General features: G+C 45.4%; 1 protein-coding gene across 4 annotated transcripts in view; it reads left to right on the top strand.

Annotated features, from left to right (window-relative positions):
* Positions 1 to 27613, top strand: part of PDZD2 (PDZ domain containing 2) — a 328957-nt gene that overhangs the window by 102121 nt on the left and 199223 nt on the right. For 3 of the 4 annotated variants that reach the window (XM_073543881.1, XM_073543880.1, XM_073543882.1), the window contains exon 2: positions 3092 to 3828. The exons of the other annotated variant lie outside the window; for it this stretch is intronic. In XM_073543881.1, the coding sequence (XP_073399982.1) occupies positions 3353 to 3828 (476 nt within the window). In that variant the 5' untranslated portion in view covers positions 3092 to 3352. The remainder of the gene's footprint in view (positions 1 to 3091; positions 3829 to 27613) is intronic. 4 annotated transcript variants of the gene reach the window in all.

The following is a 27613-nucleotide window of genomic DNA, read 5'->3' as shown; positions in this document are numbered from 1 at the left end:
GGTTGGGCTGTTTGGCTCTGGTTGGGCTGTTTGGCTCTGGTTGGGCTGTGTAGCTCTGGTTGGGCTGCGAAGCTCTGGTTGGGCTGCGTATCTCTGGTTGGGCTGTTTGGCTCTGGTTGGGCTGTGTGGCTCTGGTTGGGCTGTGTGGCTCTGGTTGGGCTGTGTGGCTCTGGTTGGGCTGTGTGGCTCTGGTTGGGCTGTGTGGCTCTGGTTGGGCTGTGTGGCTCTGGTTGGGCTGCGTGGCTCTGGTTGGGCTGCGTGGCTCTGGTTGGGCTGCGTAGCTCTGGTTGGGCTGCATGGCTCTGGTTGGGCTGCGTGGCTCTGGTTGGGCTGTGTAGTCCTGGTTGCACTGCATGGCTCTGATTGGGCTATGTAGCTCTGGTTGGGCTGTGTAGCTCTGGTTGGACTGCATAGCTCTTTTTCTGCTCAGCTCTTATTGGTCTGGTAGCTCTCTTTTTCTGCTTAGCTCTCGTTGGTCTGGTAGCTCTCTTTTTCTGCTCAGCTCTTGTTGGTCCGGTAGCTCTCTTTTTCTGCTTGGCTCTCGTTGGTCTGGTAGCTCACTTTTTCTGCTTAGCTCTCGTTGGTTTGCTTCTGTAGCTTTATCTGTTGGTTCTCTAGATGAGCTGATGCAACTTTCCAGTACTGGATGGGATTTAATTCTTGATTGCTCACCAGCACTTAACTCAAGCGTGTTTCTTTTGGGTTCTCTAGGAATAAACATGGACTAGAAGATGCTGCGCTGCCTGCGCCCATACGTGATGGCCGTAAACCTGCTCAATTTGTATAATCCTAATTTGCCATAAGTAGTTGTTAAATGTTGCAGCTCAGCCATTATTGCAAACCCCATGGCCTATTAATGGCTCTGTATGTGCTCTTCCGATTACTGATGATTGGAATCTCAGCGTCTGGATTATTCGTAATGAGGCTTTTAGTCAGGATTAGTGTGAGGAGCAGCATCCTTTACATGCCGGTTAACCCTGTAAGGCAAGATCTGTGCAATTCAGACTCTCACACAACATCACTAATAATGTCATGTTGCGTTCTGTAGCTTTCCTGGTCATGGAAGGCGCAGTGGCTCAGTGGTTAGCATCGCTGCTTTTTAGTACTGAAGTCCTAGGGATAAATCTGACCTAGGACTTCATCTGCATGGAATATGCATGTATTCTGTCTGATGGGCTTTGTATTCTGCTCTGTTTTGTTATTTTTTTTTTTTTTACTCTGAAACGTCAGAGGGAAAGATGTCTTTGATGACTAGTCCAAAGCCAGGTATCTGGTGGTGTCTTCCCTCTACCCTAGACTGGCACGTCTTCCATGATAGGTTGTGACCTGGCAGTCTAGGGGATCGTGTTTGGCAATTGCTTATCCCCTCCTCCCTTCTCATGTGTTTTCTATGGCGAGAGTAAAGTAGACCACATAGACCACATATTAGACTGACGGTTTGTCCTGCTGATGTTACGGTGTTTCATCCAGAGTCGCACTGGACCACTGGTGAGGAGGTGAATCTCCAGGTAGTCCCCTGTGCAGGATTGGGCCACCTTTATTTGAGTAGTGGACCCTGGTTACCACAGTCTGACACTGGTTTTATGGTCATTTGCTCAACCCAGTGAAGTGTGCATGATTATGGGGGAGTCGGTAGGAATGGCTGCAAACCAAATGGGTCTTTAGCCAACAGCTGTCTAACCTTGGTGGCCAGTCTTAGGTTCTGTTCACATGGACGATACGATATAGATTTTCCATTCTTATTTGTGGGTATGGAATGTTACAGTAGAAGCAAAAAGGGTGAAATTTGGTAAAATCTGATCCCCTGTATCTGCCACTGTAACATAGATGAAATTCTGCAGCAGAAGTTGATGTGTAGCACGGATCCTACATCTACAACATGCCAATTTATAATGCAGTTCTGATACCATTTGTTACTGATTTTCCTCCCTCGAGTTCATTATAATAAAACAAATCCCACTTGTGGATTAGATTAGCAAAGATTTACAACAAAATCCACAACTTTATAAAAAGAAGCTAATTTTTTTTTTTTGTTTTGTCAAAAAGAAAAACAAAAACCCTAAACTCTTCTCCGCTAGTGTTTCCATGACTTTCTGTTCTGGTCTACAGATGGTCTCCATATAACCAGGCCTCCTTTGATTGAGGTTGGTGCTTCGATGACTTTCTAGTCTGATTTACGGATGGTCTCCGTATAACTAGGCTTCCTGTGATTGAGGTTGGTGCTTCCATGACTTTCTAGTCTGGTTTACGGATGGTCTCCGTGTAACCAGGCCCCTCCTATGATTGAGGTTGGTGCTTCCATGACTTTCTAGTCTGGTCTACGGATGGTCTCTGTATAACCAGGCCTCCTGTGTTTGAGGTTGGTGCTTCCATGACTTTCTAGTCTGGTCTACGGATGGTCTCCGTATAACCAGGCTTCCTGTGATTGAGGTTGGTGCTTCCATGACTTTCTAATCTGGTCTACGGATGGTCTCTGTATAACCAGGCCTCCTGTGATTGAGGTTAGTGCTTCCATGACTTTCTAGTCTTGTCTACCGATGGTCTCCGTATAACCAGGCCTCCTGTGATTGAGGTTGGTGCTTCTATGACTTTTTAGTCTGGTCTACGGATGGTCTCCATATAACCAGGCCTCCTGTGATGAGGTTTTGTCCTGTGTGACCCCAGCAGGCAGCATTTTACCCTATTTCCAGTAGCAAAACCAGTGGAATTGTTGTATAAATGTTCTGCTGAAATTCTGCACCTCTGACCTCAGGAGGATCTGAGGTTGGATTGTTTTGTTTTTCTTTTTCCTAACCTTAGTCTAAAAAAACAACAACCCCTTTTCCCTTGTCTAGTGCATTAATATAAACCATCCTGCACTATACTGTGTGGTATCTCCCTTATGGAGTAGCCTTCGTTCTTCTCCACACGTGGCAGCTCATACGGCCATAATTTGCTCCTCGGCATCCATTTCGTGTGGTTTCAGACCAAATGTATCCCAGCAACTCTGTGCAAAACATCAAATAAGGAAATGAGACATTTTGGTTAACCCTAGTTTTCTTCTATAAAATGTGTACGATGACTTTTCTAACTTATCTGTTCTATTTTGTAGGTGGAACATTGTGTAGGGTATCGGGAGGTTTCGTTCTCTTGGATCCTGTCTTTGGATATTTTTCTCCTTTTGTCCTATGACTTGATGGATTCTTTGGATTTTCTTAATTTTCCTCGGCTTTCTTGAGTTTTGCCAAGCATTAGAATGTGATGTTACCTACGAATGGCTCCTCTCGAATCTTACACATCTACATCGGAGAAGAAGCCGTTGCCGATGACGCTCTTCTATTTCCAATGATGTGGAGATCATTGGCTTCCCACAATGCCGATAACTCAGGAGAATGCCGTGTTTCACCTGACTCTTCTACACCAATGGCTCCAGGACAATCTCCAGATGAGAGACGATGGACCAGAGAACGGCTTGTACATGGCCGCCATCCAGAAACTCAAGGAATACATACAACTAAACTTCAACTTGGATGACGCCACCTCCGGCAGTTACCAGAGCACCTTAGACATGGAGATCTGCACTGCGTACCTCACCAGGGATGGAGAAGATGACCTGCTCCTTGGTCTGAATTTTGGAAACATTCCTATATTTGGACATTGTGGGGAAAAAAGGAGAGGAAGTAAAAAAAGAAAAGTGCAAAACGGACCAGTACTTGACGTTGGATGTATATGGATTACAGATTTAAAAAAGCAAAGTACGGCCGCGAAGAGCGGGAGGATCAAGCTGCGGGACGAGGTCTTGTCCTTGAATGGTCAACTAATGGTTGGCGTCGACGTCAGTGGTGCCAGGTAACGTTATTGCTGTGCATATTTTTTTTAGCATATTTTTTACGTGAAAGGATGCTGGGCCTATAGATGTCAGATTATTGTGGTCTGGATGGAAAGTTGGTCTGTTTCCTCCAGTTGTAACATGAGATCTTTAGTGTTGTTGTTGTTTTTTCAATCTTTGCATGAATTCGTACTACAAGCAAATTTAAGAAAATTTGCAATATATCTTATCGGCGAAATGGGCTTCTCTTCCACACATATGATCTACTTTTTTTTTTCCCTCCATGCTTCCTCAAACTTATCATTCACTCTGAAAAAATGGTTAAAATCCACTTTGAGAAACAAGAGGAATTGCCAGGAATCCGCTTACAGCTGCCTATAGAAGTCTATGGAGAGGCAAGGTGGAAGAAGCAGATGAAAACTGAGAAACAATGGTGCTGTTTTCTAGTAAATTGTTTTATCCCAACTAGTGCTGTACGCACAGCTTCACTGCTCAGTACTGCTGTATAATGTCCTGTTGCTTTTGGACTTGAGCTACATAGAGACAGGGGAGCAGGAATCCCTCACGTATGTATGGGAAACATCATTGCAGCTAGTCTCCATAAGTAATAACCTTTTCACTGGAGAGTGGAGATCTTTTGGTGACCTTTTGCTGGGACTAAACCCCCCGCAAATCTCCAGAACATTCACGTACATTCTACTCCTCTAGCTAGAACATCTGCTTCCATTTTATTTTTTATTGTTTTTTAGTTTAAAAATAACGTTCAACATTTTTATTTCTCACTGAAAGGATCGAAAGTGCGACTTCTTTACTCCTAAAAAGTTGCAAAAGAGCAAATAAAATGAGGTGCAAAATCAGTTGTCTCAGAAAGAAAGGCCAAAGTGAAAAGTTTTTTTTTGAAAGTTGTAGAACTTTTCATTACACGAAGATGAAACTTTTTTTTTTTTTTTACATAAAATGTTCAGGTATCTAATAGATTCCCTTCGAACAGTCTTTCTAAATAATTCGACCGGACTAGTAGGTGTTAAATACATAAATAAAGTCGATGGCTTTTTGGCACTGTGCGGACCCCGGAGAGCCATCGACCACCCTGGGATGCAGCGCCGCCGTGGAAAGCACCGGCTTTTACCTCGTTATAGTATTGGGCAGGTGCCACAGAATTCTGGTTTGTGGGGTTTGTGGGGTTTATAACCAGAGAGGGTCTATTCCTCCACGTATCACCGAGGCTTTACTGGGAAAATACATGAATTACTGGCACTTATGGGAGCGTTGTGTCACAGTCATAAAAACCGAACTGGCGGCATTTCTTAAAATGACTGTGTAGGTAAATGTATGGAAAGTGGCGCCACAAACCAGCGCGGTCCGGGGAACATTATTTTGTGCCAAGTTTTGTCCAGTTTTCATCCAGGGAAAGTAGAGAAATGGCGCAAATCTGCTATATTGTGCTCCCATGTCTGACCGCTGTATATTAAAGATGTAAAATGATCACCTCTGCACAGATTGGTGGGGGAAAGACCGCCGGGACCCCTCCAGTCCTGAGAACGGGGTCCTGAAATGCCCGAAGTGTTGGCGGTAAGGTGTTCGACCGGTAGAGAATGAATGAAGGGACAGCGCATGTATTCACCCATCAATTTATACCAAATTCCACATCCGAGCCCCATTCTCTGGGTCTGTGGGGGTCTGGGCTAACCCCTCTCTGATTCATTTTAATGACAGCAATCGCAGGTACTACTGGCTCTGTATGGAACGGGTTCAGCTCATGAGCCCACTCCTTACATGCGACATTTGTCACATGTCAGGAAGAGGTTAAATGCTAGGAAAAGACCTTTCATTTATAGAGGTTCTTAAAAAAAAAAATATATAAAAAAAAATTATTTACTCACCCTCCCCAGGTCCAATGCATAATATCTGCTCCCGGTGTCTGTTATTGTCTGCAGCACTGACGCCATGGCGGCGGCGGCTCTGCATGAGTTGACAGCCGCTGAGATCTGTGATTGGCTGCAGCGCCGTCGACTTGATATCAGCGCTGTACACAGTAACAGACACTGGAAGCAACGGGGAGACTCAGTGCTAGACCTGGGGACGGGGAGTAAAGCACAGTTTTAGCATCACAAACTTGATTAGGAGGTCATGTGGAGTGGGGGATTGCTGGCAGTTTTTACTTAAAGGGTTATTCTCCCCCCCCCAAAAAAAAAACCTCCTATCCATCAGATCATGGATAACTTGCTGATCTCTGGGGGTCTGACCGCAGGGACCCTCAGCTATGCTGAGAGTGGGCCTTTGCCGCTGTCCTGCATGTAGGGGAGGTGCGCATGCTCGTCACCCGCTCCGTGTGATTACGGTAATTCAGATCTGTTTTCAATCTCTGGATCGCTGGGGGGGTCCTTGCCGTTGGACCCCCAACAGATCATCAGTGCATAGGGAAATCTTGATTTTTTTTGGGGGGGGGGAATATCCCGTTAATTCTGGGTTTATTCTGTTCCTTATTTCTGCTGCAGCTTTTCATTCCACAGCACAGTTAGGAATCCATGGGTTATTTTCCCGCAGCGGGTGAGCGGGGTTGCAGAAATCCCGTCACCTTTCTTTACATGTGGATTGTTGACAAATTTTCTGCAAATTTCAGCCAATTTTTGCGAGAAATCCAAAACGTGCTCCTTGGCTGGGATAATTTAGTGTTGATTTTCAGTAGCATTTTTCGAGAGAACACAACAGATAACAAGGATGGGAACTGGCAGGTTCACCTTATTATTTTGTCTGGTGTCTTCCTGAGTTTTATAAACTCCCACCCCACAATATCCGCACAAGGTTAGCATTATCAGCCTGTTTCCATACACAGACGCCAAAAAAAAATCAAAAAAAAAAATCATCTAAACCCCTTCCTGACCTGGGACAAAACAGCATAAATGAGTACACCCCCCCCCCCCCCACAGATTTGTCAGAAAACCTTTTATTTCCTTTCACAATCAACATTTTCTAATGTAGTAGCTGCCAGCGGTCGCAGGCAAGATTTGTGTATTTTGCACACCCCAAGAAAAGGATTTTTCCTAACAAAATGGATTCAAGATCATGCTGCAAAAATGAGTACACCCCAATGACAGCCTTAGAAGCAAAAACTCAAGTTTAACCTATAAATTTCTAATTAACAAGAATTCAACCCACAGGTAAAAGTCTAGTTATTCATTACACAGGGGTCCTGTTCCTAATTCATGCAGTCATAATGGCAAAATCCCCTGCGATTAGCTGTGAGCCCTGGGAAATCCTGGCTCTAATTAAGTGTTTAATTACTCTGCAGCGCCACCATAGGGGAAATTGAAATATTGCATTATTCCCATTCCTATCAATAGGTTAAATGTATATTTTTGAAACTAAACCGCCGCAGTAATGACGCTCAGTGGTAAAAGGCGCGATCTTATGCTGCCACCTGGTGGTGAAACTTATATTGCATTTATTTTATAAGTTCCATTGCTGAAATAAAGAACATCTGAACCTTGTAATATGTTGGGATCATGAACTCGCCCTGCTGAAGGGATAATAGCCATCTTTTTTCTTTAGCAAAGAGCTTGCGTATAAAAGATATGCAGGAACCTGGTCGGTGGGCCGTGGCTACCAGATTCCATTGCAAACTTCCACCTACCTGTCAGCATCTCCGGCTCCTCTTTTGATTTGTAGACCGACCAGGATGTCACCTTTGTGATAGTGGCGATGCACTTCCCGCTTCTCAGCCTTCGCAGCACCCTCCCCTGGCTGATTGACAGGTCATTTGCGCTGGTACTGAGCGTGAGGCTAAGGAGCTAGAATTGCATCTTCACACCCCAGTGCACTTTCTTACACCACTTCAAAATACAATTTCTCACTTATGGGGCAGCACTTTAGGATCATAAAGGGATCAACTAGCTTATCTGGTAAAGGGCTACACTGTCTGTCGGAGAACAGCTGAGGGTCCCGCAGATATTCCACCACGGCCACCCATTTGTCACAACAAGAACTCCGCTCCCTCCAATCGTCAGGACAAATATGCAATTGACTGACGACTGGTTGAGGCCGCAGCTGCTTTCACCACTAGGCCAGATATTGGGAACTCACAGTGAGCATATGGTATATACACCTCCGATTACAGATCAAGGAATATACAGTCACTGTACAGTCACTGCCAAACTCCACAATAACAAATGGAATAACAAGCTGATTGGACAGCTGTTACTGGTAATGTTGAGCCTCACGAGGCTTCAGGGGTGCGGTTTTTAGAACAAGAGGAACGAAGCGACAGCCGTTACTGGTAATGTTGACCCTCACGAGGCTTCAAGGGTGCGGTTTATAGAACAAGAGGAACGAAGCGATTACATTTTGTATATTTAATCCAACAAGAAGGCAGTATTTATAAAAATGTATAAAAGATGTTACAAACGGGGACAAAACAATACAGGATATACAATCACATAACATAAAAATGGGTAACAAAAGAAAATTACTAGACCTGATGCTATGGAAATGGCGCCGGCCCTTATGGAGTACAGTATATTGTACAGTTCTACAGCGAAATGAACAATGATAATAATTCAGAATCTGCTTTGGCAGGTACCAGCTACTCTCCTTGGTGACCTCAGCTGGGGGCTTATATGGGATATGTCTCAGGTACTACAAATGATGAGATCCATGATTTTAAGGATGTCTGCCACCCTGATGGTCCCAGGCGGGAGATAGGAAAAATAGCATTAGTATCATGATTTCAGCTTTCTATAGATAGGAGACATGACATACCTAGCTTTGTCCATCTGGCCGATATTAATGCAGGACTGATGCGGAGATGCAAGTAAATGCGTTGTTTCCGTCACTTCGTCACGGTGCTGAAAATATGTATTCCATAACTACACTCCAACTCCATGACTCTGACCTCACAGCCCTTACTACGCCTGTCACAAAAAAAAACCCAAAACAATATTCATAACTGGTATCTGGGTCCAGAAAGTCAACTTGTAGTACTTTTGAAGACTGGAAAACTCATTCACGCCAGGGTTGCAAATATCACTTTACAAACAGCCCTCATTGACCACTCCTCAGGAGGTGGCTGCCTTACAGCCAGGAGTCGTAGCATAAGGGGTTGGAATGAAGGGATAGCAGACGGTCTAAGCCTGGGATTAGTCCTATTTCACCATTACATTTATGACACTGTCCTATAAATTGTTTGAGGGGTGTTTAAAGGGAATCTGTCAGCTATTTTTTTAAAAAATTGTAATCCGAGAGCAGCATAACGTAAGGGCTGAGACCCTGACTCCAGCGATGTGTCACTTCTTGATTTTTGTGTTGCTGTTTCAATAAAACCAGTGTTTTATCAGCAGGAGATTATCACTACAGGATTAGGTGTCCTTGCCTCCTGCTCTTTGTAACCCCACCTCCATTACTGATTAGAAGTTTTCTGCCTATGCACAGTGTACACAGAAAGCAGCCAATCAGTGATGTGGGTGGGGTTATATAGAGCTCAGTATTCTGAGCACTGTCACAGCTGCAGCAGAGAAAACAAGGATTGTATCCAAATGACAGAAAGCAGCCCTGCAAGTGATACATCGCTGGAATCAAGGTCTCTGCCCCTACATCAATACGCTCTCAGATTACATAGTAAAGATGTACTAATGTTTTTGACAGGTTCCCTTTTAAACAAAATGGTTGTCCAGCTCACTGAGAGATCAGATTTCAGCTGCCTATTAAAATCTATGAAGGAGGGAGGAGCAGAGAGACAATGTATTGCTTCTTTCTAAGAAGTGTTTTATCTCACCCCAGAGTTGAATTCACAGCTTCCTCTACTCAGTACTATTGTACTATTTATTCAATGCCGCTGCTTCTAGTAACTGTTTTTCTCACTTGAGAGCTGGATTCACATCTACATTGCTCAGTACTGCTATTCTTCACCTTCCATGTTGCTGCTGCTTCTGAGCATGTGCTACACATATAAAGGAGAGTAGGAATCCATCAAGTCTGTGTGTACTGTGTATGGGAGACATCAGAACAGCTGGTCTACACCTTCTAGCTCAGAGACAACAGAAATTTAGATGCAGAAGCAGACACACACATAAAACTGGGCTACAGCTTTTTAGCAAGTGATTTATCTCCCTCCAGAGCTGGATTCATAGCTACACTGCTCAGTACTGCTGTATCTTGTCTTCCTGAACCTGTGCTATATAGAAACACGAAAGCAGGAACCCCTCATGTCTGTGTGTGCTGTGTATGGAAGACATCATAGCAGCTGGTTTCCCCATTCACAGCCTCAGAGACAATGGAAAATTGGAAAAATTAAACATGGGGCCTGCAGAACATAAAATGGTGAAAAATTCAGGATACAAGTTATATAATGGCCAGAATTGTGACAGTCCTCATGTACACGCATAACCTCTTATTCTGAAAAGTTATATGAAACCATAGGTACACTTAAAATTTGGTAGAAGGGGGGGGGGATTATAGTGGGGTCAAAGCATTTCAGCTTTTTTTTCAGCATTATTGGCGTTCGCTTTGTGCCCCGTGAATTTTACCTAGACAAATGTATTACTGTTAATGTCCTCTAGGGGGCAGTATATTACAGTGTATCAGATGCCATGCACATTGTCATGAACGCTTGGTGTCATCCTGACCTTATTTTCTCCAGTTTTCCTCCAAAAATCCATTTTTGCAAGATTCAGACACTAAAAACCCCTATGATGTAATTTTTCAGGCGGCTCGTTATTTGGGAGCGTGTGAGTCGCGCCGCTGCGGTTATTACATGGTAGATGTAATTCTGCATCCTGTTCTGCTATTGTTATCCCCAGCAAATATGAGAATAGCAGCGCTGATTCATTCCTAATAATAATGTTATTTAGCCTGGCCGCACTTCCTTGGGTAAGTGGATAATTTGTGAACCCTGACAAAGAACTGAGATTTAGGATGTTAATTGTTCCCAAGCCGGTTGAATATAAGGGAAGTTTATTTTCCGGTTACAAGGAAATACATTTCTATAGTTCATGTGTTTTATATACAGGTGATATAAGGCGATAGAAAATTTCCACTCATGCTCCTGCGGACATGGTTGCTCCAGTGCTCATGCTCCTGCGGACACGGCTGCTCCAGTGCTCATGCTCCTATGGACACGGCTGCTCCAGTGCTCATGCTCCTGTGGACAAGGCTGCTCCAGTGCTCATGCTCCTGCGGACACGGCTGCTCCAGTGATCATGCTCCTATGGACACGGCTGCTCCAGTTTACATGCTCCTGCGGACACGGCTGCTCCAGTGCTCCTGCTCCTGCGGACACGGCTGCTTCAGTGCTCATGCTCCTGTGGACACGGCTGCTCCAGTGCTCATGCTCCTATGGACATGGCTGCTCCAGTTAACATGCTCCTGCAAACACGGCTGCTCCAGTGCTCATGCTCCTGCGGATACGGCTGCTCCGGTGGTCATGCTCCTGCGGACACTGCTGCTTTGGTGCTCATGCTCCTGCGGACACGGCTGCTCCAGTGCTCATGCTCCTGCGGACATGGCTGCTCCAGTGCTCATGCTCCTGCCGACACTGCTGCTTCAGTGCTCATGCTTCTGCAGACACCGCTGCTCCGGTACTCATTCTCTTGTGGACACCGCTGCTCCGGTTGCTAATGCTCTTGCGAACACTGCTGTTCCAGTGCTCATGCTCCTGCGGACACTCCTGCTTCGGTGCTCATACTCCTGCGGACACTGCTGCTTCGGTGCTCATACTCCTGCCGACACTGCTGCTTCGGTTCTCCTGCTTCTGCAGACACCGCTGCTCCGGTACTCATTCTCTTGCGGACACCGCTGCTCCGGTGCTCATGCTTCTGCGGTCACAGCTGCACCGGTGCTCATGCTCCTGCGGTCACCGCTGCTCCGGTGCTCATGCTCCTGCGGACACCGCTGCTCCAGTGCTCATGCTCCTGCGGACACCGCTGCTCCGGTGCTCATGCTTCTGCGGACACCGCTGCTCCGGTGCTCATGCTCCTGCGGACACCGCTGCTCCTGTGCTCATGCTCCTGCGGACACCGCTGCTCCAGTGCTCATGCTCCTGCGGACACCGCTGCTCCGGTGCTCATGCTCCTGCAGACACCGCTGCTCCAGTGCTCATGCTCCTGCGGACACCGCTGCTCCAGTGCTCATGCTCCTGCAGACACCGCCGCTCCGGTGCTCATGCTTCTGCGGACGACGCTCTTTCGCTGAATCGACGCTCTTCCGCTGAATCGCCATGACCAATGCAGGAAAGTAAACTGAGGCGGCCGGGGAGCACTGGAGCATTAACTGTATCACACTGGATGCACATTTTTCTCCATATGTCTCGCTGAGAAATTTCGTTAAAGGTGTGGCTCATAATTGCACCAATATGGAACTGCTGGAGACTGTCAGCTCTCCTGCCCGGGTGTAATGGGAGATATCACTGGGAGTAACATGTGGTTTATGTAATGTAACATCTGTGGGAAAATCAGTGATCACTTATCCCTCATCTTACACAGAATGCCAGTTCACACTCTCTTCGACCCCCTCAAAGTGAGAGCACAGGGGTCCCATATCCTACAGGCAGAAGAGTATGTAAATGGGGCTGAGTTGCGATCCTGCACACAAGTTGTCGCCAGTGTGAGAACGGCAATATTTTGAGAAATTATTTATATGCGGATAATCACTATAAAAATAAAACATAAAAAAATGTTTAGAATCAAAACCTGATTTAAGGGAATCTGTCAACAGCTTCATGCTTCCGGAACCACAGGCTCCCTCTTTACTGAGTGCTTGGAAAACAAAGATGGGCTCAAAGAAGCGTCCGGACACTGGTAAGAGTCTTCTGTGCAGCTTTAAGAAAGGTTTGATTGACAGTTCTTTCCTACAGGATTTGATAGGTGCCATCTTTGGCTTAAAAAAGCTTGGCTATCTCTGCAGGTCGACCATGTGCATGAGGACTTGCACTTTAAATGGCAATATCTGTGATAACTGCTTACCTGGTGAGTTGGATTTTGTAAGCCGTAGATCAGGGTGAGCAACAAAGACCAAAAGATATGAAGGATTGCATGTGATCATCGAGGACCAGGAAAGTGGGACATGCTGGATGGAAAGCAGACAATTGGAAATGCCTGAAGATTCAGAGCCAGGAGTGTGGACTGAACATGGATCAGGACTTACAGCAGAAAAATGGTTAAAGACAGAGTTGTGTATTATCAGCAGACAGAGGGTTAACTGCAAGAAAAAGAGATGAACAGGCAAACTGAATACTTTCTTGTAGACGATTACACCCTGTTGCAGCAAAGTTGTGTGAAGAGCGCTAGTACTAGCAAAGAGTTAATTTTGCTTAGAGTAGACAAATGGTTGACAGCAGGTCTGAGCTAAGAAGTGAATATAGATGGATGAAGTTTGCTTAAGAGATGACTGTCCAGTGGAGAGAAAAGGATGTAAAGGAAAAACGGCTGAAATACACGTGGTAACTGAATGTCAAGCTTACTGAATACTCAGATGGCACATGGCTGTCTGAGTCAGCCCTAAAAGGATTTGGGTAATAATGTTAAAGGAGGTTGTCGGGTTACAACAGTAACTAAGGGCGGACTTGCACAAAGGTAACCTGCCCTATGGGAAGGAACCAAGAACCCGGCACCTTATCCAGCACAGGTGAGTAACAGTCCACAGTTTGAGATACAATCAACATAATTGAAGTCGTGAGAACCAGTGTATGAATATTACAACTGATCTCCTTTACAGACATCAACATCACTGTCCCCATTGGGGCTCACAATCTACACTGCCTATCAATACGTGTCTGGAGTGTTGAAGGAAACCGGAGAACCTGGAGGAAAAAACCACAGCAAACACTGGGAGAATATAGAGGCTCCTTGCAGATGTTGTCCTTGGAGGGATTTGAACCCAGGACTCCAGTGCTGCAAAGCAGCAAGGCTAACCACTGAGCCACCGTGATAATTACGGATTGTATCCGTCATATAGCCAATGAATATTTTAACAACTCAGTGACAATCAGTGCGGTTTCCAAGACTGTAATCTGCGTCTCTTGGACGTTTTGCCTCTGCTTGTAGGGTTCGCTCTCTTGTGATAATTGTAACGGTGACGCATTTCGGGCCGCCCCAGATGTTGCCGTTCCCAGGCTGTGATGCTTCTCAGTCTTGTCCTGAATCCCACAGTATCCAGATCTTTAGTCCAGTCTAGGGGGAAAGCGAATATAAGAGGTTTATGTCAGATCCGTACTCAGCTGACTTAATGAGGCACGTGCTGTAACCAAGGTTGTAAAATCCGAATCTGGGGTGAAGATATTTTAGCGCTTGACCTCTCATTTCCTGCTCCTTCTCTGCAATGTTGGCTATATGTCACTTGGTCATAAATAGAGAAAAAAAACACAGCGTGCATCTTTATTGCAGATTCCGGCATATTCTGCCTCCTCGGAGACCCCATTGTAAGTCAATAGGGTCCATTGGGTTCTGGTTGTATATATCATACGGCACATCTTTGTGGTTTCCATTATGAATGGACAATGTGAGCAGCGTCTCAGTAAAGCAGAGATACGCACTCCTTTGTCATAGTGGTGGGGATATTGTATATTTTCATACATATGACCCGTACCGATCCGCCACTGCTCACTTTCAAGCCCTGGTCACCACAGTGGCTGGTCATTGTTCGGAAAGTTGACAAGAAGGCCAACAGGAGACATGGGAAGAGCCAGAATCGGAGTAGAGATGGGATCAGTAAAGGGAGGAGTACTATTATTATTTTACACTGTTTTGAGTGATTTGTTAGAAGGATTAAGGTCTGAACAATTCCTTTAAGTAGGACAGGATGAGTTCATAATACCTCTCGGGAGCCAGATAGTTTCCCTGGCAAATGTCCCCAAAATCATCTCTACGTGAAAGATGTGCGAAACGCAAAAATAAGAGGCACTACTCAATCCCTTTAAGTAGCATTTGAAGGCATTGTTACGGTTCGCCCCTCACTCCAATAAAGAACATGTTCCATAAGCCAGAGCCTCCTCATAACCTACATAATACATACATGACACACATCTTCACAGGCAGAATGTGAGCTGACGTTGTGCATCTCCAAAGAGGAAACTTTATTCATCCTCAGCGGTTTTTAAATATTCATCGAGTTAAGCACTTTCCCATTTAACCTGATGATCGTGATGCGCCTGAATAAATCCACGGTGAAAATGAGTGAAGATTTTTCCTTTAGTAACTCCTGGGAGATCCGTCAGATTATCATGGCATTATCGGTTCCGGCATCTGCAGGAACATGGTGTGATTCTGCATTGAATGTTACCTACAACCGGGAAAAGTATCAGAAAACAATTGGTGGAGGATGCGGGTAAAGTAGTGCAGCTGCCTGTAACAGGAAAAATGACGCCTATTTTTATATAAATAATCATGACAATCCTTTTAAAAGTGGTCTCCCACAGTTAATAAGTGTATTGTTTATTGATCATGGGGTCCGATTGCTGAGACATCCAACGAGGCTTAGAAGAGCACTTTACTGCTGTGCTGGGAACTATACAGTAAAAGTAGGTGCTGGGGACGTTGCACTATGCAAGAGAAAAGCTGAAGAGTCCTCAGCCACTTAGTTTTCTTGGATTTACTGGGGTCTGATTTGCCGGGGTTGATCTAATGAGCAGAATCCTGCTGGACAGACATTCTCCGTTACTCGTCTCACAGGTACCTCATACAATAGTGATCCTCTGTTCACTGCAGGCAGCCAATAGAAATCGTTTCTTCCCCTGCTTGTATGGGAAAGAGCAGCGGGGTACACACATTTTAAAAAAAGACATCAACAAACTGGAGCAAGTTCAGAAGAGAGCGACCGGAATGGTGACCGGTCTGCAAACCCTGTCTTATGAGGAAAGGTTGCAGGATTTGGGAATGTTTAGTTTGCAAAAGAGAAGACTAAGAGGAGACTTAATAGCTGTCTACAAATATCTCAAGGGCTGTCACATTGTAGAAGGATCAACTTTATTCTCATTTGCACAAGGAAAGACTAGAAGCAATGGGATGAAACTGAATGGGAGGAGACACAGATTAGATATTAGAAAAAACTTTTTGACTGTTAGAGTGATCAATGAGTGGAACAGGCTGCCACGAGAAGTGGTGAGTTCTCCTTCAATGGAAGTCTTCAAACAGAGGCTGGACAGACATCTGACTGGGATGATTTAGCGAATCCTGCTTTGAGCAGGGGGTTGGACCAGATGGCCCAGGAGGTCCCTTCCAACTCTACGATTCTATGATTCTATGAAATCCCCTGCAAAATGGGGTCCGGACGCATGCACTGACAGGGCCATGCAGGAGGCGGACACGCAGGCGTAGTAGACTGTCTGTGTCCACCTCTTGTGGGCGCACACTCGCGAAAAAAGTGTACGACAGAGCACACGTTCGCTTTGTCATCACCACTACAGTCTTTGGCCTTGTCAGTGTATGCATCCGGACCCCGTTTTGCACGGGATTTTGGACTTGTGCCCCGACGAGGACACAGGACGCAATATGAAAGCATCCTTTGGTGGCCCCATCTGTAGAGGAAGAAAGATGACACTATATTTTCAGCTGCCAGAGGGGGTAGGAGACTGATAATGTCTAAAGCATACCCACAGAAGCAACATTTTATGAAAGTGTTTAATGCTCGAAACACTACAAATTACAGTTTTTCAGGGCTTTAGGATAAGTAAAGCTGCTTTACACTGATTAAAGGAGTTAACCTTTTTTTATTTATTTATTTTTTTAACAAAAAAGCTGTTGCCCATTGGTTATCTGAGCTTTACTTATCCTCCACTGGTTTGGCGCTGGGTCTCTGCTTCTGACCCAATCTTTGTTGATGCAGTGGTGACGAAAACGCTGCAGCCAATCGCAGAGCTCAGTCTATCAAAAGAGACAAACTGGGTTTACTTGGGCACTGATATGTACACCGGTTCCGGAATTTGCTGTGCTTTACCATGAAGCCCATTATATAAGCACATCTGGACGATGTTTGCTGAAGACAATCCAGTAGGTCTGCGGCTACAGATGTTCTATCTTGGCTCAAACATACAAACAACCAGTATAAGTTTACACTTTATGTCCTCATATTCCTTTGATTTAGTCCATCTCCAAAAGTTCAATCAAAACCTCTTGCAGTTTGGTCCAAAATAGAAAAAAAAGCCGTAGCTCGGTTACATCAGCCATGTCTAGAAGTTATGGGGCTATCATTTAGTCACAGAGTCACCGGAGTCACATAGAAAGACATCGGTCCTGCTCTTTTCTCTTCACCTTTTGTTTTTCTTTTTGGGTCCTATTCTTACTCAGTAAAAATAGGAAAACATTTTTGTCCATCCCCTTTATCGTATTTCACCGTGTGGCCTCAAAAACGAACAAAACCGAGACGTGTATGATGTTGATGTGAGTCACGGATCAAAATACCCCATGGAAGACGTTTGGTTCTTGAAAAACCTAGTCAGTACATTGATGACATCCTAGCTGTGGACCTTTTTCACTGACCGATAGTAAATCTTCCAGCAGTTTATTTCTTTGTGTGTGTTTTTTACTTTTTTTTTTTTTGCGTACAAAAAAACTGTTGATTATAAAAATACAGTCACTGATGAAAATCTGATCCACAACACTGACTGCAATTGGTCGGGTTTTGACCTTGGAGCTTGAGATAGTGCTGGGATTTCGTGCTAGGAGAGGGGAAACGAGAGTGTGACGAACAGCCCACCGCCGTTCGTCCACTTACGGGCGACACTAACGGGAGTCCCGCTGCCACCCAAACGCGACGGACAGCGGACCCTGTGTCACCACTATGTCACAGTCCCACCACTGACACGGGTGTATCAGCGGACGGAGGGGCGTGACACAATGCCGGCACACGGCTATCACAGGCGCAGTGGGGCTTATCTTAGTTATCCCAACACTGGCACCATGTGACCAAAAATATCCAGCAAGCTAATCTCGCTCTACAATTTGCCGCAGGGGGAGTTTAATTTGGATGCCCCACCACTGCTATCAATCTTCCAAGTACTGCGGGGATTTATGTATATCCCACTTTCTCAGTTCCACTTTGGAACTCGCAGCTCTCCGGCGCCCCCCTTACCCTCAGGTCAGTCAGGGAACTGCACCTAGGATAATTAGTCGCCGGACGGGCTGCCTGTTGTGAACCGGCAATTAGGCTTCTGCAGTAAGGGAATTATCAATGCTGTGGCTGAAGCCCCTTACTCAGCAATATAAGACCCTTCTAGACTGCCAGCAAGCCGTAATAGCCGTACACAACGCGCTGCCACCAGTCACGGTTACTTAATTCACAGTGTTAAATTAAGAGGGTCCGTGGCAAACCCCTTGAATTAGTAGCGATTATCTATCAAAGGCGTATAGTTCGATTCTTAGAGCATGGAGACAGATCTAAATAATTTCATTTATTTTCCGAAAGAGGACAGTGATTACAGATAAAAGTTGCTATAAAATTGAGACATAAAATATGTACAGTACAGGTATAAAATAAAAGTGGAGAAAACAAAGAGATTACACTCACAGTTCCATATTGTTCCTTAGGCAGACCATGCGGCTAAGGTGGGTGGAGGCGGAGCTGCACTTCTCCGCTCATTGGGGTCCTTCTAGCACGACGACTTGAGCTGTTCTGAGCTGGTTTGCCCAGGAAATGCCTTATAGACTTTCCTATGTGACATCACAGAGAGGTGCATTCTGGGTTGATCCCACCTCTCTTATCCAAGTTATGTTTTGGCTACAAAACTTAGATTAGCTATAACTTTATGGGAGAAGCTGGTATGGACTCATCAGTGGTATCATGTTTCCCAGCGTAATGAGCCCATCAAGAAAACATCAAACATCTATGCGATATGACCGTCCATTTGGGCGCAAATCCTATCTCATGTTCTGGACAGGGTAGAACTTCGAAACATACGCGGTCTCGAAGCTGGGACCGCTCAGGTTACAAAAATATGATTTTCATATCTCTAGGGTATTTGGTTCTTATGGTATAGTCTCTCATAGTTTTATTCGTTTCAAACAAAGAAGTTTTTCCCGCTCTGAAGAGGAGAGAAGGCAAATGGTGTGAGGAAGATGGTCTAGCTAATTAACATTCCTGCTCTTCCAGAGGAAGTGGCAGGGTTGATAAAACCTGGGGGGAAGGAATTCCTACTACTGAGAGTTTACAATGTCCTAGGATGGAGGATTTGTTAGCACATTGCAACAGAAAACATATCTTGCAGACATGGTACATCACAGAGAGCTGCTCCATTCATGGAGTAAACTCTTATCTTTTCAGTTAGCAGATACAGAGATTAAACGCCTCTTAAACAGTGGTTACTAAAAAGCTTACCGGTCATTTCAGGTGACTTTTCAGAATAAGCGGTCATGTCTGTGTTCTGAGTACATGAGGAATAGCACTATTTCTGGCCATTATATGGTTTACGTCCTGCCTTTTTCCATCAGTTTTGCTCTGGAACGTGTCATGGGGCCGTAGCCGTGGGTAAAGTACTAGTCTCCTGCTTCCTGGCACATTATATGAAGGTGGGAGTCCTGGCTGGGTGTGTGCTATGGGGGCGCTACACCCTTGCAAGGCCGCATGTTATCGATTACTTTGGTTGGCCAAGTCCAGGTTTTGAGGGCTTAAATGAGGGAGACGACCAGTCAAAAATAAACTTTTTACTTTACGATAACTTGTTGGGAATTATTTACGGAAGATAGCGGGTACACAACTTAATGAATGTTTCCTTCACAATACGGAGCATTTTCACAGTCTCCATTCCTTTCTCTTTGTTTTCTTGTTCTGCACTATTTCACCTTCCTTCATAACAACCCAGATCAGTACTACAGTCCAGCAAGTGAGAGTCCAATTCTCAACCCGCAGTTCCGCATCTTCTTTCCCTCAAGGGAATTAGTTTGCCAGTATGGCTGGTCCTTAACGTATCTGCTACTGACGCCTTCAAACTCCCGCACGGGCCACTTCATTCTCAAGTTCTTTGTTCCGTCGTGGCCTGTTACCTTTCTGAGTTATAAACTTGGGGGTCTACTGCTAGGTGTCTTCTCACAGGACCCGTCTCCGATTGACCACTCTGTCCTTCCATCAGCTTCACTTTCCCTTTACTCCATTTCATGCTAACCTGTTATGAGCAGGTAGCCGAGGAGGAAATAAAAAAACAATACAAGCTAAGTCTCAGAAAACCAAAGAGGTTGGTAACTATGCAGACTGCAGACCCCTGATCCTAACACGCAACTAGCAGCAGTCGTGGAGCGTTCCTACGGTGGTCCTAGACGCCTCGTCACAACCGGAGAACTAAATAAGCCTAAAGCAGGAAAAGAGGAAAACTAACTGCCCCAGAGCAGACCCCAAAGGAGAGACAGCCCCCCACATGTATTGACGGTGAAAAAAAGATGAAAACACAAACAAAGGCAGGAAAATAGGCTGAGCAAGCGATGGGGCCAAACTAACTAAAAAGGACAGGAAAGGAAAGAGACTGTCTGCAGTCTGCCAAAAAACCCTACAAAATGTCCAACACAACTGATAGCAAAATTAACCCTGAAGTTACTAGACTTCTCCCACTATATCAACACTCTGAAATATTCTGAGACAGAGCAAAAAGAGGCCAATCTAATAAGGGACAAAAGAAAGGCAATTTGGCAAATAAGAGTGGAAATTCAGCACAGCCCAGCCGGGCTGGCTGACCACACAATAAACTGAAAAGACCAACAAGAGCAAGTGTGAACATTAGCAAAAAACAAACTTATCTTGAGATGACTGGAACAGAGCTGAGTCCTAGACCTGAGAAACAGACTGAATCACCAGCACTAGGATAGGGCGTCGGCTGTCTTATATCCAGTCTGATACTCCAGAGATCCAATCGTTATCTTCCTCACCAGGTGGCAGATCACTACCACCCAAACCAACCTCCCTACCTCCCGTCACCACCAGTGGGAGAACGGAAGGGGAACTCTCAACTGATGGAGCAGAAAATAAGCTCATAACACTAACCACTGTCTTGGTCTTCTCTCACTTCGGGACACCTACATCATGTGGCGCTGATTACTGCCCAGACATTAGGTCTGCCTCTGGCGCACACTGGGCCCTATTTGTCATCCTGACAGTAAACGGTCTCTGTCACTTCCCCTTAGCACTTCCCATTCCGGGCTAGTCTCAAACATTAACGCTAACTCTCTCTACTGTCAGGCAACACAAATGATCACCAATAACGCATATCTTAAGTCACATTACACATCTTAACACACTAATGTCTTCAAGGGGGAACGTGCGCAATATGTCAACTTCCTTACAGCTCTCTACCTCTAGTTTTCAGTTCTCTCTGGGCTAGTGGGTGGGGAGAGAGCTGCTATGATTTCTGCCATACATAGCACACAGACATGAGAAATTCCTTCTCTCCTGTCTATATGCAACACATGTTCAAAGGCATCAGAGGTGTGGATGATATTATATAGAAGTACTGCGCAGCATAGCCATGAATCCAGCTCACAAGGGAAAGTGAGGGAGTACGTAGATAAACATATACTTTTTTAGTGTCTGATTTATGCTGCTTTTCCTTCTTTTTTTCACCTATGTTTTTCCATGGAATTTAACAGGCAGCTATAATCTGATCCTGATTTTCACAGTTTATCAGAGTGAGGGGCAGGAGAAGTGGATCATAAGTGGAGAAAGGAGAACATTTCTCTTTAGAAGATATATTGCAATGTTTCTTATATTCACTTGTACTAGTCATTTATACCAAGTTTGATGAAATGGTGACCATTTACAAAAGAGAGATCTGACAATTCTGCAGGGGTAGAAGGAAGCTCCGTTATTCAGTATAGAGGGCGGTTAGTTTGTGGTGTATATTTTATTATATATTTTTCTTCCTGTCAAATGATTCTTTTCTCCATCCTTAGAAAATTACCTCTTTGAATTTTGCTTCTAATTACGGATCATTTCTAGAACAACCGTGTAATTTTGCCGCTATGTTTTAGTATACGGTTTATGTTTGTGTTTTGTTTTTTTTTGAATCTCCGACGCAACGTTGAGGAATTTTCAGAACAAAGTTTACAAACCGCAAGACTGAGGTGAACATCCGGAGTGCGCAGAATATTTATATATAGAGCTTCGCGTTCAATGCTAGCCAGGGAATTATAGCCCGGAGTCCATGCTGCAGCATGAAGTTGATGGCGTGCGCTCTTCTTCCAGGCCGTAATTGCTTTTAACAATGTGCAATACCCAGTTGGTGCGACGCGCTGCTTGTAATCGGGTTGTGTTATCCTGGGAGTGTGAAATTATTTGGATCTTGTTTCTCTTAAGTGCGTTTTATTGTGCAGAGATCGTGTCTTACTGCTTCTGCGACTTTTCATTTCAGCTAAATGCCCATTACGTTGGGAACATTAAGATGCTAAAAGCCTTTTACCTATAAATCTAAATTAACTTTAACAGTTCAGTTCTTATTATATTAGATTTTTTCCAATTTTTTTCTATTATAATTACCGTATGTATTGCTTTGAGCCTGCAGCTTGTCTGAGGACATTTGGGAAGGTGGAGGTGTATTGGACGATCACACATTTCTATGAGGAGATTTGTCTTTCGCACTCAGTGTAAAGGATTTGTTCACTACTTAGACATTATGATAAGTCGTCATCGATATAAGATCATTTGAAGTCTGGCACTATGACCAATCAGCTGTTTTCAGCTATGGGTGTGTAACCAATGTAGAGGGCTGTAACAGCGCAGCTGCATCAGTGTACAGAGCTGGAGCAGGACAGCTGCATCAGTGTGCAGATCTGGAGCAGCACAGCTGCATCAGTGTACAGAGCTGGAACAGCACAGCTGCATCAGTGTACAGAGCTGGAACAGCACAGCTGCATCAGTGTACAGAGCTGGAACAGGACAGCTGCATCAGTGTACAGAGCTGGAACAGGACAGCTGCATCAGTGTACAGAGCTGGAACAGGACAGCTGCATCAGTGTGCAGAGCTGGAACAGCACAGCTGCATCAGTGTGCAGAGCTGGAACAGGACAGCTGCATCAGTGTGCAGAGCTGGAACAGGACAGCTGCATCAGTGTGCAGAGCTGGAACAGGACAGCTGCATCAGTGTGCATAGCTGGAACAGGACAGCTGCATCAATGTGCAGAGCTGGAACAGGACAGCTGCATCAGTGTGCAGAGCTGGAACAGGACAGCTGCATCAGTGTGCAGAGCTGGAACAGGACAGCTGCATCAGTGTGCAGAGCTGGAACAGGACAGCTGCATCAGTGTGCAGAGCTGGAACAGGACAGCTGCATCAGTGTGCAGAGCTGGAACAGGACAGCTGCATCAGTGTGCAGAGCTGGAACAGGACAGCTGCATCAGTGTGCAGAGCTGGAACAGGACAGCTGCATCAGTGTGCAGAGCTGGAACAGGACAGCTGCATCAGTGTGCAGAGCTGGAACAGGACAGCTGCATCAGTGTGCAGAGCTGGAACAGGACAGCTGCATCAGTGTGCAGAGCTGGAACAGGACAGCTGCATCAGTGTGCAGAGCTGGAACAGGACAGCTGCATCAGTGTGCAGAGCTGGAACAGGACAGCTGCATCAGTGTGCAGAGCTGGAACAGGACAGCTGCATCAGTGTGCAGAGCTGGAACAGGACAGCTGCATCAGTGTGCAGAGCTGGAACAGGACAGCTGCATCAGTGTGCAGACCTTGAACAGGACAGCTGCATCAGTGTGCAGACCTTGAACAGGACAGCTGCATCAGTGTACAGACCTGGAACAGCACAATTGCATCGGTGTACAGATCTGCAACAGCAAAGCTGAATTAGCATACAGAGCTGGAACAGCACAGCTTTTTCAGTGTACAGAGCTGGAACAACACAGATTCATCAGTGTACAGAGCTGCAACAGCACAGCTCCATACCTTGTGTAGTGGCCATTTTCTTACTGCAGCTTTGATCACATCCACTTCTATTGGAACTTAACTGTAGCACCCAAGAATGGCCACTACACATTGTATGGACCTGTGCTGTTACAGCCCTATAGACTGTTTACACGTGGCTGTCACTGAGTCAAGTGTCAGACCTCTCCTATGGGTATGAAGTAACCAGGAATCTATTATCTTCTAGTGCTGTCATATTCAAGAACTGCAACCTCCTTGGAGTGCCCAGAAGTACAAAGTGCTCAGTGCTTTGAGACACAGCCGAGGTGAGGAGGCTGAGCCCGACCACAACTTAGCCAGACACAGAAGTAGAAGGTGTTCAGCAGGCTTCTGCTACCCCATCTTTGAGCAGCATGTAGTAAACAAAGAGACCCTGAAACCCACGATGCATCACTTAGTTTACTTGGTACAGCATTTGTGACACAATCAGAGCTTTTAAATTTAGCAATGCAGCAGAGCTGAGAAAGCTAATCACGCCCACACCAGGCTCTGTCTATACAATGTTCATAGACAGTGAGCTGCTTATCACAGCAGGGGGCGGAGTCAGACTACCGGGCATGAGCTGCCGTGTTCCAGCAATGATAAGCTCCTGGTGCGAAAACAATCATTACAAGTAAACAAAACCATGGAGCTCGATAAGAGAAATCTGTGTTTTAACCCCTACATTATGCTGTCTTCAGATTACATAGTAAAAACCTCTGACCGATTCCCTATAAAGATAAAGAATAATGACCTGGCCCGTTCCTCACTGGTCCTAAACCCTACCGAAAACTTGTTGGCCCTTCTTAGATTGGAGATTGACGCCCAAAGAGTTGATCGTCAACAGATGAAGAGACTGTCGGATGGAGCTTATGCCTGTTATGGAAGAGAAGGGCGGCCATATTACTATATTGGTCACTGATTTTTTTTTTTTTTTTGTTAAATGTCAGAAATCCATTTTGTACATTGAGCTGTTTGGTTCACAATATTCTCCTAAGAAAGACAAAACTACACTTTTACATTCCTAAATAACCTTTTGGGTTGATGGATGACACTGGAGATACTCGATAATAAAATGAATAATCAATAATGTAAATTGCCTAATAATTGTGCTCCGGACAGCAGTGCATCGCTGACCAAACTTTTTTTTTTAACGTAAGAAACTACAAAAAAATCTGTACACTGTAGGGTATAGTCTTGTGGGGTTTTGTTTGCTTGGAAACAATCTGCTGACGGTATACATCGGACAGTACTATATATATATATATATATATATATATATATTGTATTTTTCAGACTATAAGACACACTTTTTTTTCTACCAAATTTGAGAGGACAATATTGGTGCGTCTTATAGTCCAAATATAGCTTACGGGTGGGCGTGGTGGTGGAGTGTGGTCACATGAGTCACGGTTGCTACTGTAGGAAGCTGGTGGTTGTGGTAGTGGGGCGATACTGCAGACACTGGGCTGGGTGGAGAGGGTGTCTGGAACGGGCAGGAGCCATTGATATCCCTGCGGTGGGCTTCAGGAAAATGGCGCCGGTATCTGCGCATGCGCAGCAGGGACTCTGCTCTTGCCTTGCACCGTTGACATTTTCCTGAAGCCCATCATCGGGAGATCAATGACTCCTGCCTTTCACCACTGGGAAACCCCACATTTTTACATTAAATTTTTTTAAAAATTTTTTTGGTGGTGCGTCTTATAGTCCGAAAAATGCCATACTTGTGCATGGAGAGGCTGGAGCTTGTACTAATTTAGGCATTTTATTATCATTTCTCCTAAAAAAAAAAAAAAAAAGGGAGAAGTCACTAGACAATATATGAGCCACAACCTTGATGTTGATGAGTGGGAGAAATATTGAATTGTCTTTTTGTATGATTGGACGAATGATTGTTGGTGTCTTGTAAGTCACTGACTTGTTACCAGTTTCCATCCGGCGCTTGTGACCTGCATGACTTATTAGATCGTTGACTAAAAATACTATTAACCTCTAACACTTGTAATTGCCATCTGTAAATAGCTGTGGATGGCGGTGAACATGTGGATGACGATGTGTTTATATCTGTGCATCTTATGTTCACTTTGCTGGAGAACTTTCAGAGCTTTCGACACATGGAGAACGTTTTTTTGTCTATTGCTATTTCAAAATGAACATTTTTGATACGAGTTCAGAGAATCCTCAAATCACCTTCCATTTATTTATCCTGAAATCCTATTGCTTATTGTACTGACTCCAAAAATAAATCGCATGTAAAGATGGAAGGGAGAATGAGAGTCTTGGGGAAGACCACTGATCTCACTGGAAAAGTGATGACTTGAGGGAGATTGGACAAGTAGAATTAATTATGTGTAATGGACCGAAAAACTGCAGAAGAAACGATCTGTAGGGAATAGAGAGGCAAGAGCCGGAATTAAAGGGAATCTGTCACCTATTTTTTGGTATATAAGATGCGGCCACTGCCATCAGGAGCTTATCTACAGCATTACAGAAAGCTGTATATACAGTAAGCCCCGATGTAACTTGAAAGAGAAGAAAAACGAGTTATACTCACCCAGGGGCGGTTGTCGCGGTCCGGCGCCTCCCATCTTCTAGAGATGACGTCCTCTTCTTTGCTTCCCGTCACGGCTCTGGCGCAGGCGCACTACTCTGTCCTGCTCTTCCAGCGGAGCAGTGCTCCTGCGCCAGAGCCGTGACGGGAAGCAAAGAAGAGGACGTCATCGCTAGAAGATGGGAGGCGCCGGACCGGACCACGACACCCTCCGGACCCGAACCGCCCCTGGGTGAGTATAATATAACTCATTTTTCTTATCTTTCAGGTTACATCGGGGGCTTATCTGCAGCATTACAGAATGCTGTAGATAAACCCCTGATGGTGGTGGCTGTATCTTATATACCAAAAAATAGGTGACAGATTCCCTTTAACAGAGAGGCAAGAATCATTCACAATAGTCACCCATGGTTGGCACTAGAGAGTCTCCCGTGGTGTACTTGTTGTACACCCTGGTGAATAAATTTGCATTCAAACGCTGTATTTGCTAATTTAAACAAGTTAATGTGATCTTTACAACAATATACTTGAGCTTTGAGTGTTTGTTTCTTTAGGACATTGGGAGGTATATGGTGGAGCCTCTAGTAGAAGCGCAGACTAAAGGTTACATAAAGTGCCTGTTTGGTAGTATTTACTTTGGTATGGGAGCATAGAGGCAGAAGTGACGGGGGAACGGAGGGGCAGGAGTGGAGTGGCGGGGGAATGGAGAGGCTGGAGCGTTGGGGAACGGAGACGCAAGAGCGGAGTGGCGGGGAATGGAGAGGCTGGAGCGTTGGGGAACGGAGACGCAAGAGCGGAGTGGCGGGGAATGGAGAGGCTGGAGCGTTGGGGAACGGAGACGCAAGTGCGGAGTGGCGGGGAATGGAGAGGCTGGAGCGTTGGGGAACGGAGACGCAAGAGCGGAGTGACGGGGAATGGAGAGGCTGGAGTGTCGGGGGAATGGAGGGGCAGGAGTGACTGGGGAACGGAGGGGCAGGAGTGGAGCGGCGGGGAATGGAGAGGCTGGAGCGTTGGGGAACGGAGACGCAAGAGCGGAGTGGCGGGGAATGGAGAGTCTGGAGCGTTGGGGAACGGAGACGCAAGTGCGGAGTGGCGGGGAATGGAGAGGCTGGAGCGTTGAGGAACGGAGACGCAAGAGCGGAGTGGCGGGGAATGGAGAGGCTGGAGTGTCGGGGAACAGAGACCAAAATGGAGGGTGTCGGAGAGGAAGGAGCGGTGGGGGAACGGAGAGACGAAAATGGAGGGGAACGGAGAAGCAGGATTGTCGGGGCAGGGCTGTGGAGTCTGTCGTGCAGTCGGAGTTGAAGCCCATTTTGGTGGAGTCAGTATAAAATGGACCGACTCCTAAAATATATAATAAGTTGGGTACAGTAGTTCAATGCAGTTTGTGGGGAATATTTTTTTCATAAGAATTTG

Source organism: Dendrobates tinctorius, unplaced genomic scaffold (genome assembly GCF_039654945.1).
Source record: "Dendrobates tinctorius isolate UK_male_01 unplaced genomic scaffold, ASM3965494v1 ptg000135l, whole genome shotgun sequence".
In the NCBI taxonomy this organism is placed as follows: Eukaryota; Metazoa; Chordata; class Amphibia; order Anura; family Dendrobatidae; genus Dendrobates; species Dendrobates tinctorius.
Note: the sequence above shows the minus strand (reverse complement) of the source record. Positions and strands in the feature narration are given on the sequence as shown.